Source organism: Notolepis coatsorum, assembly GCF_963971535.1.
Source record: "Notolepis coatsorum genome assembly, chromosome: 10".
Lineage (NCBI taxonomy): Eukaryota > Metazoa > Chordata > Actinopteri > Aulopiformes > Paralepididae > Notolepis > Notolepis coatsorum.
In genome coordinates this window covers 29,304,954-29,315,678 of record NC_140174.1, presented here as the reverse complement: position 1 = coordinate 29,315,678, position 10,725 = coordinate 29,304,954, and the positions used below count along the sequence as shown (strand labels likewise).

The window sequence follows — 10,725 nt, the reverse complement described above, 5'->3', positions numbered from 1 at the left end:
AGCAGTGGTGCGAGAGTTCAGAGCTGCTCTGATAGTACTGTCCACCCATGGTTTCTGGTTCGGGAACACCGTCGCCTTCTTTGTGGGGACAATACTGTCAGCGAGTGTTGTTATGAAGCTCACAACGGTGTCTGTGAACTCGCTGACGTCACTGGCGCTTCCCTCGAACATTCCCTAGTCGACGTCATCGAGTGCGTCCTGAAGCATGGCCTCTGATTGGTCGGTCCATCTTTTTACCTCACGTGACACGACGGCGTCACGTGATCTTTGTTTGTATGCCGGCACCAGGGTAATGGCGGCATGATCCGACGTGTTCGTTGCTCCCGCTAATGGTGGAGCCGGTACAGCCTTGTATCCGGCTCTGAACGGGGTGTGTGCAAGTGATCGAATGTATTTCTTCCCCTGGTGGAACAGACGATGTGTTGAAAGAAAGACGGCATGACTTTTTTCAAATTCGCCTGATTGAAATCCCCGGCTACAATCATGGCCGCCACGTCTTGATGTTTGATCTGATGTGTGTTTAGATGATCGTGTAGCTCCGCCAGCGCCGTGGCGACGTTCGCTTGGGGAAGGATGTATACTGCAGTCATGATACTGCAGTGAACTCACGTGGAAGATGGAAGGGGCGACATTGGATCGAGAGGTGTTCCATGTCCGGGGAGCATGACCGGGAGAGTACCTGTACGTGCGTTCGCCAGGAAGATAGATGGAATAGCCGGACGGTAAGTAGATCTTATTAGTCTTAATCTGATCCCGCTCCTCTTTCCTCTGTGTTTCTTCTTTGTCCTGCCGCCTTTGTCTCCCTCGTTGTCTTTGTCCCGCCTGATCTCCGTTGGCCAGTCTTGGCATGATAAAGTGTCTCTAAACTCCTCTTTGAGTCCGGAGTTTAGGTCAATAAGTGACTGGCGGTCGTATGACGTCCCCGCCAGTGATGTTTCGAAAAAAAAAGTAGTAAAAACAAACATAATAACTAAAAATGTGCACATTCGTTGCTGAGCAAAACCCACGGCGACTGACTCGGGTCGCGCCATGTTAGATCAGGAGGTAGAGCAGTCGTCTGGTAATCCGGAGGTTCCCAGTTTGGTTCCCGCGCCTCCCGGGCAGCGTGTCGAAGTGTCCTTGAGCAAGACACTTAACCCCTCATTTATCCCAATGAGCAGGTTGGCACCTTGCATGGTGAGAGGTGGACTCAGTGGACATTTTTAACCCTTTCACTGCCACACGACAAAGGGTTAACCCTTTCACAACCACACTACAGAAGGTTAACCCTTTCACTACCGTATGTAGTGTGGTAGTGAAAGGTTAACCTTCTGTAGTGTGGTAGTGAAAGGGTTAATCTAGCTTATAATTAGCAACACCTCTTTTTATAATTGTTTTATTTTATTTCTTTAAATTGTATTCTTTTAAAATTGTTGTTATTTTCATTTTATTTGTGCTGAAATGTGAAAGCACTTTGAGCTGCATTCCTGGTATGACAAGTGCTAAACAAATGAAGTTTATTATAATTGTATTATATTATCATATTATTATTATTATTATTATTATAACCAATAACATCTCTGTGCTTCTTCTGCAGCATGATCACCAGTCTTGGTAGGAAGAAGTGTGTGAACCCTGCAGCATCGTGGGTCTTTATTCTGTTTAACTGTATGAAGCACAATCTTAGGGGGCTCATACAGAACCAAGCCTTTCACTGTAATGTGCATGTACCTTATATGTGACAAATAAACAAAATGTGAAACTTGAAGGTACGTCTGAATGACCACGCCCTGCGAGAAACGCTCTCTTCAATGTTGAAAATGTCTGGTTTTAATTTTTCTTTTATAAAGTTGGTTAAAAAAGAGAAAATGCCACATACGTTTCAACACTAGATTATAAATTATTTAACCAGATGAAGACCTAGTGTTGAAACATTGTGTATTTAATAGGGCTGTCAGTTTATCGCGTTAATTAGATTAATTAATTACACAGCTAATTATCGCGTTATGAAAATTAACTCAATTAATTACAAAAAAAAAGTTTTTTTTATATAATTTTTTTGTATCTCATTCATTCCATGAGAATGTAGAATACACATTTACAGACTTTTTTTTAATATGGTCCATTTGCATGTTCTTGGTATCTGATTCTAGGGACATCTATGAATCTCAGGGAATGTATTCCCAGTGTCAGAAATACTGTGGGCTAGATCCACAAAGAATGGATTGCACAGTGCAAGTTGCACCCTTACTTACAATTCATTATGAATTGAAAATGGGGGACCCTGATGTAAACAAGACGAAAGTCTTTCTCTTAACAATTGTGTGTATTGAGCCATACTGTATTGTACCCATTCTGCAATCTGTTAATAACATTTTCATTCAATCAATCAATCAATCAATCTGCGCGGTGATTGATTGAATGGAAATCTTATTTTGAGTAAATTGTAATGAACCAAATGAGAATATCAATAAATTGTTTTTTATCTTTGACTGTGAATAACACCATGCTCAAATTGACCAGACCTGAAAATTAATAGATGGAAGATGATTAAACAGAAGGTTTTGTAGATACAGTACTGAATTCTGCCATCTGGACACATGCAATTTGAAATATGATTATAGAATATAGAATATCAGGCATAAAATGGTTATGCGATTAAAATGCGATTAATTAGATTAATTAATTACAAATCCTGTAATTAATTAGATACATTTTTTTAATCGCCTGACAGCACTAGTATTTAATAAACGTTATGGGAGCGTCGGAGGCGGTGTGCAGCGTTTTCTCTTTTTCAACCAACTTTCCCATTTGTGCCTATGTCTTAGGGGTGGGATCAATACAGCGATACATCACAATATTTTGTGTGCCGATATTATATTGATACTGATGCATGTATGGATATATATATATTTTTAATATATATATTAGTGCTGTCAGGCGATTAAAAAAATGTATCTAATTTTGTAATTAATTTTGAGTTAATTTTCATAACGCGATAATTAGCTGTGTAATTAATTAATCTAATTAACGCGATAAACTGACAGCCCTAAATATATATATATATATATATATATATATATATATTGCTTGATAATCTAATTTTGCTTCAATAATAATGATTGGACTGAGGTAAACAGACAGACGTTATTTTATTAGAACATATATAGTATATTTAGTTTTAGTGCAGATGTTGGCCAAGTTTCCTATTGGAGACACAATTTGCAGTTGGGGGAAATGGTAACAAATTGCAATATTATAGTATAGTATGGTGACTCATCTCTGTTCTCATCCATCTGCAGGAGGGAATATGTTGCCGGCCATTTAGGAGACCACTCTGAGGACGGTACAAGTATGGAAGCAAATGAGTGCCAGAAGTATTTGAATTTAATCAGACACCGCATTTATAGCATTGAAAATAATAACTTTGAAAACATGTATCTGAATTTTTTCAGACACCGCATTTTTGTATCTTCTAAGCCAGAAACCTCCAACTATGCAGCTGCTTTTTTCTCATCGTTATTATTATTTATTTATTTGTACCTGTTACTTAACAGCTGAGTTTTTCCCAATCTCATTCACCTTTGTGTTTTAAAATAGTATGGTTTGTTATTAAGAGTAACATCAACTTAGTGTCCTGTGCACTAAGGATGGGTATTTATATGAATTGACTCAAATCCTCTGACTAAAATTACTCTGAATCTCAAACCCCACCCTCTTTTGTTTGATCCTCCAATCACACGTGTTGGTCCGTGGGAAGGAATAGGTGCGATTGGAGGATCAAGAAAAGAGGGCGGATTTGCGATATGTCGATTTAGTGGTTTCTAGATAACTCCAGGCGGAGCACATTGACATACTGCAGCCTATGAGATTCTAACGTCTCCCAACAGAAAAGATACAGCGTGTGGCGCCACCACATGGATTCATTTGTAACTGCAAAGATTCAAGTGAGGGATTTCTCTAACCTTAGTGTGACAAATATATGTTTTCATTTAGTATTTCACTATTCAAATAGGTGGTAATAAAAACGACTACTTGATTATTCGTGCCCATCCCTACTGTGCACTTTGAGTGATCGTGAGACACGCACACACACTTCCTTGGACACATGCATTTCTACAGCAGGGTCAGTAGTCTGGATTCAGCCCCCATGAATTACACACTTCTGCCTGTTCTCAAACTCCTCAATCATTCACTTCAAGCGATTACATCCTGAATCATAGGATTATTGTAGGGACTTAGAAAATAGGAGGGGGGGGGGGTGATTCAGAGGGGGCTGGAAAATGCAGGGTCCACTTTAGCACTGCTGGTATTGGTAGGTATTCCATGGTTAAAGGAGAAGGCCACCCATTTTAAGAGTGCCCATCATCCTGGTGCCCTGAGCAGTTCAATCAGTCAATATTTGTGAAAATTCTCCGCTCTAAAGCTAGAAACCGGTGCGAATGTTCGCATTTGTGACATCACCTGGACGTAACAAAAATCTGAGGCTGCACCCGTAGACAATGAATGGGGGCACTGATCCCCCTACAGCACGTATCCCCATAAAGAGTTTTCAGTGAGGTCAGACTTGTTAGTAACATTTTATGGTGCCACAAAGTCCATGACCCAGTCACTGTAATCTACGGAGCTGCCATCGATTTGACATCCAGTTGACGTCACAATTCAAGTGTCTCTCTTGGCGGGGCTAGTTGGATATCACTTATACAGTCTATATAATGTGAATTCTTCAAATGGATCCCCCCCCCCATTACAGGCACCATTCTAGTCTTGGCGTCAGTTCGCCCACAATCCAAGATGTGTCTTGACGTGAAGTTGTCCTAATCCAACATGAATGCTCAAGTCATTAGCAAATTAATTGCAGTTTTTGTCACATTTTGAATTGAGTGATTGTGGATTGATCTGATTGGTGGCAGGGCATCCAGCAGACCACAGAGGACACGTGTAGCATTTCATCATGACCTGAACCACTCAGAATGTTTTGTATGTTTTAATAGTTTAATTACAAAAACATTCATCAGGCCAAAACAGTTGTATAATATATTATGTTACATTTCCATTCTACCGTATATACAATAGGGGGGGGGGGGAGAACAAGGTCACAGGATGTAATCTCTGTGAAAAACATCTTGGTTGTTGAAGGTTTGAAGCCAGTAATGCTAATGGTCTCAGAGCCTCAGGTCTCCCTTCAACAAGATGTAGTCGTTCCAGATGTAATTGTGGAGTGGTTTTAGTACAGAGGTCAGTAGTTCCAGTGTAGTGGGCTAGTTCATGGTTTGGTGTCTCCGCTCTCTTCGCTGGGAGGCGCATCCATCAGGTCTTTGAAGCCCAGTTTTTCCAGGGGCTCCTTGGCCATCAGCTGACTGCAAGGCAACAAGACTCAATAGGATGAACAGTGGACATGGGTTTCATCAGATAACGTTACAGTGTTTATTTAAACTCGAAAGGCAACTGAGGTTTCCCTCATTTACAGACATGTTGAGTGTACATACAGAAATAAGCAAAAAATGTACAACATAAATTAAACATAAAATCATAACAATAAAGACGAGGTAAAAGCAAGGATAAATCAACTAAAACACGTAAAACTCGATTGACAAACATCGCACACACATCCACATTAAACATTTACTTTAGACACTAAACACTTTAGTTTCAAGTTGTTTTATTTGTCACACATAAGGTACATGTAGAGTGAAATGTTTGGTTCTGTATGAGCCCCCTGAGATTTTTTTCTTTTAAATGCAAAAATTAGGTAGGGATGTAGTGTAAATCTTTTAGTAAAAAAAGATAGAAATATGGTGTAGTGTTAAAAGTGTTTCAATTGTCCTAAGTGAATGTTAAGGTGAGTGTGTGAATGAATGTAGATGGATGGGTTATTGTCATTGAGCATCCTGATGGCCTGGGGATATAAGCTCCTTCCTTGCCCCAGACCTCCTAAAATCCACAATCATCTCTTTGGTTTCGCTGACGTTCCGAGAGAGGCTGTTCTGGCACCACAGCGCCATGTTCTCCACCTCTCCCAGGTAGGCCCTCTCGTCGGTTGCAGCGATCAGGCCCACCACAGCGGTGTCGTCAGCAAACTTAATGATTGTGTTGCTGTTGTGCTTTGCCACACAGTCATGTGTGTAAAGCGAGTAGAGGAGGGGGCTCACTGCTCAGAACACAGCCCTGGGGGGCACCCGTGTTGAGAGTGATGGATGAGGAGATGCATTTACATGCTCTCACCACTTGGGGTCTTCCTGTCAGGAAGTCCAAGACCCACTGGCAGAGGTTGTAGTTCAAGGCCAGATCTCTGAGCTTGATGACGAGCTTGGAGGAGACTATGGTGTTGAATGCTGAGCTGTAATCAATGAATAGCATTCTCACATAGTTATTAGTTCCCCTGCCTCTTGTCCAGGTGTGATGCTGCTGTGTGCAGCACATGGGCTATGGACCTGTTGGGGCGGTATGCAAATTGCAGGGGGTACATGGTGTTGGGGAGGGAGGAACAGATGTAGCCCTTCACTAGCTTCTCAAAGCACTTCATGGCTATGGAAGTGAGAGCTACAGGGCGATAGTCATTGAGGCAAGCGGGCGTGGGTTTTTTGGGTACAGGGACAATAGTTTTTCAAACAGGTGGGGATGACAGACTGTTCTAGGGACAGGTTGAATATGTCAGTGAATACCGGGGCCAGTTGGTCACTTTTAACACTACACCATATTTTATCTATTTATTACAAACATATGTGCACTACATCTCTACCTCATTTTTGCATTTTCTACTTTAGTTTTGTATATTATTTTATATATAGTGTTTGGTCTTTATTCTTTTTAACTATGAAGCACACTCTTAGGGGGCTCATACAGAACCAAGCATTTCACTGTAATGTACATGTAAGCTACCTTATGTGACAAAACATGAAAACTTGAACTTGACACAAAGGTTGGACATCAATGTCTTTAAACTCTGCAACAGAGGGGAGAATCTCAAGCTTTAAGGACTGTTGGGAGTTAATTCCATGAGCTAGTTGCATTATAGTGAAATGCAGATTTACCCTGTTCCAAGCTAACTCTGGTGACTTTAAGGACCAGCCAGTCACTAGAACGGGTTCCATACGTTCCAAAATACCGTTCCAATAATGATGTAGTATAAAGAGGTAGCTTACCAATAAGGGCCTTAAAATTTAACAAATAGTGTTTGTTGCGCCTCTGTCAGAGAGGGCCAACCAACCTTCTCATAGAGGACAGTGATGAGTGTAGTGTCTTATCATTAGTGATGAATCTGAGCTAAAACAGCTATATAAATCTATAGGCCTACATGTATCCCTTTTCTCTGCTTAGTGAGATGGTAAAATCGTATTGACTTTTTTGTTACCAAGACTCTACTCACTTATCCATCCGGCATTCCAGGTAATCTTTGGACTGAATCCGACATTTAGAGTTGTCGAAGCGGTTGTCGCTTAGGCATCTCATAAATATCTCTTTGAAACCTTTACACTCTCCTGAAATGACACACACAACGAGGTGAATGAATGAATGACAACTTTATTTAACAGATTGCAGAATGGGTACAATACAGTATGGCTCAATACACACAATTGTTAAGGGGATGCAGACCAGGGCGGTCAGGTGGCGTAGCGGAGATTGCGTTTGTCACCAACACTGGAGACGCTGGATTCGCCTGTTCGAATCCAACTCACAGCTCCGGCGTTGTCACCAGCTTGGCTGGCCGTTCACACTAATACAATTGGCTGTATTAGAGGGTGGGAAAGCTGGCAGGGTGGGTCCGGGTCGTTGTAAACAGCGACTCCTACAGTTAGGTCGGGGCGCCTGCTCAGCGCGGATAGGATCTAAGGGGGGTAGTGTGATCCTTCCACACGTTACACCCTCTCAGTGAGAGTCCGCGCTGCCAGGTGAAAAGAAGCGGTTGATTGGCTAGACGTGTGTCGGAGGAAGCACGTGATAGCCTCCACTCTCCCAGACCGACTGTGGGGGGTAAGTGCGCAGCGACCAGGAAGGGGATTGGGAATTGGCATAACGACTAACATTGGGATGGGAGAAAATCGGAGGAAAAAGGAGGGGGAAAAAGATCAATAAAGGGGATGCAGACCAGAGAAAGACGTTTGTCTTGTTTACATCAGGGTCCCCCATTTTCAATTCATAGTGACATTTATGACATACACAACATATATGACATTTATGGCATAGGGACATACTGTACATGACATACAGGTATAATACTGTTACATTTGTGACATAATATGATATGCAAATATACAGTACTGTTACCCATAGATCTTTACCCGAAAGTCTTTCTCTGGTCTGCATCCCCTTAACAATTGTATGTATTGAGCTGTACTGTACTGTACCCATTCTGCAATCTGTTAATAAAGTTTTCAATCAATCAATCAATCCTGACAGAGTATATACATATGATGTGACTGAACGTAGTTTAAACTTGACTCATGACACTGCCGTGATGTCGTTATATATCATCATCTTACCGAAATGGTCCAGAGGAAAAGCCCCTTTGTCCGGAGCTCGAGGCTTAAAAGACTTTGTTCCGAAAGTCATAGCAGTCGACATGATTGTTGTTGTTGGATATATTCTGTGAGCCCTTATCGTTCGTGTCCCCGGTGTGACGTCACAGTCGCACAAATAATGCGTCGTGTTTTGGAGACCTCTGATTGGACAGGCATTACTAATCGAACCGCAAGAGCGCTCCGATTACTTTTTCGACGATCTACTAACAAGGGGAAAGTGTCAACTCTAAATAAATGAAGTTTGAAGGTTCTTCATTCACTATGAATTGAAAATGGGGGACCCTCGATGTAAACAAGACAAACGTCTTTCTCTGGTCTGCATCCCCTTAACAATTGTGTGTATTGAGCAGTACTGTATTGTACCCATTCTGCAATCTGTTAAAGTTTTCATTCATTCATTCATCAATCATTCATTCATTCATTCATTCATTCATTCATTCATTCATTCTTCTCTGGCTGCATTTAAAAGTATGATCTCCGACCACCGTGTGTCGACTTGTAACTGCCTTAGTTGATTTGTTATTGTTTATTGTTATTTATTGTGCCTATATGGAATTGTCTTGTTTTGTAAGCTCGCCATCACTAAACAGCATCATTAAACAAACAACTCACTGCAGCACCCACTTTACACACTTTAGAACACCTAAACACATATTTATTGGGAAAGAATTTGCACTACAACCCATACCTCATTACACCTTACTGTGAATTGTACCTAAATTGTACCTCATCCCATTTCTGCTTTGCACTATATAGTAGGCTATATGTATATTAGTATATTGTATAGTATATTGTATGGTAACTCAGTTACTTCTACTCTGCAATGCATTGAACATTGTACATATGTACACTGACTGAACACTTGTGTCTACGTACGTGACTTCTATTTTTTACTTGCTATACTTATTTTATTTTATACTTTTATTCTATTTTTGTCTAGCACAGTCTCTGGAGCGTAACAGAAAGAAGCATTTTGTATAAAAGTATTCTGTACTTCTGTATGACAACTAATAAAGAAACTTGAAACTATAAATGTAACCTCAGTGTCTTACGACTTGAAATAAAGGTTTGAAATAAAAACATGTTTGAGCAATAAGTTATAATGATTTTACCCCCAGTTATAGGATAAACATCCTTGCTTTACAAATTTTTTCTTCTCCCCAGATGAACAGGTAGATAGCCGAGATGAGATATGTAATGCGCCAGCAGTGTCTTGATCTCTTTTGATGTCTCCTTAGTTCTAAACACAGGAGATTATTAACCATATTTCAACTTGTATAATAGCCCTACAATACACGACAATGTCAGGGGTAATTGGCAGTGTTGGGGACTAGCTTTCACAATTATTTAGAAATCCTCATTGCCATATGAATCGCCACCTTATAGCTACGTAGCCTCACTATTCTATTCACTTCACTATTATTATTATTATTATTATTATTATTATTATTATTATTATTATTATTATTATTATTATTATTATTATATATATATTTTTTTTCTTTTCTTTTTTTTCTTCTTTTTTTTAAACATCCCACTTGCGTTAGAGGGCGCTAATAATCCATTGAGGGAGTTGGAGATCTTTCGACCCGTAATTGAGACTGCATGTGTGTCATAAGAGATTCTGCTCTTACAACCAAGCTGACAGGCCATTGTTCTGATCAAGTTCTTTGTCATTGTTCAACCCCTTCCTTCCCAACCAACATTATTAATTTGATGTGGCAGTGGCACAGTCCCATAAGTCCAAGGTTATTATTTTGTATTGCACAGCCCTTTTATATTGCACTGTTATGTGTTGGTTGAACTTGTGACCACGTTTCTATCCTACTAGTTAGTAGGCTTATTGAATGTGTCACAAATGAGTTAGCTCAAGTTTCAAGTTTGTTTATTATTAGTCACAACAAAATACAGAATACTTTATGATGAAATGCTTGTTTCTGTAGGAGCCACTGAGTGTGCTACATACAGTAAAGAGAAAATAAGTAAGTAAAAATAAAAAATTAAGTAATAAGTAGTAAGTAAAGTCAATATACATATATACAATATGTAATATGTATATATGTAATATATAATATGTAATAGAGTAAAATGAGTAACAGTGAGGTACAATGCAGAAATGAGATGAGGTACAAAATGTATGGTGCAAATGAGGTATGAATGTAGTGCAAATCTCTTTAATAATAGATACATATAAAGTGTCTAAAGTGAGTGGTAGTATTCTGTG

The 10,725-nt window shown here is 39.9% G+C and overlaps 1 protein-coding gene across 1 annotated transcript; it reads right to left on the bottom strand.

Annotated features, from left to right (window-relative positions):
* Positions 1–4,971: 4,971 nt before the first annotated feature.
* On the bottom strand, positions 4,972–8,595 carry cox19 (cytochrome c oxidase assembly factor COX19). Its single transcript, XM_084322539.1, has 3 exons — positions 8,463–8,595; positions 7,349–7,460; positions 4,972–5,339 (listed from the first exon to the last, which is right to left on the bottom strand). Exons 1-3 carry the CDS (start codon positions 8,542–8,544, stop codon positions 5,246–5,248), a joined length of 288 nt encoding a protein of 95 aa, XP_084178665.1. The 5' UTR covers positions 8,545–8,595; the 3' UTR covers positions 4,972–5,245.
* Positions 8,596–10,725: the final 2,130 nt, after the last annotated feature.

Bases quoted from the DNA above. Each gene is read 5' to 3' on its own strand.
- cox19 (XM_084322539.1), bottom strand. From the start codon at position 8,544: ATGTCGACTGCTATGACTTTCGGAACAAAGTCTTTTAAGCCTCGAGCT. The intron at 7,461-8,462 runs GTAAGATGATGA...GTGTCATTTCAG, and splicing joins TTTTCCTCTGGACCATTTCG to GAGAGTGTAAAGGTTTCAAA. The intron at 5,340-7,348 runs GTGAGTAGAGTC...GTTGCCTTGCAG, and splicing joins CTGGAATGCCGGATGGATAA to TCAGCTGATGGCCAAGGAGC.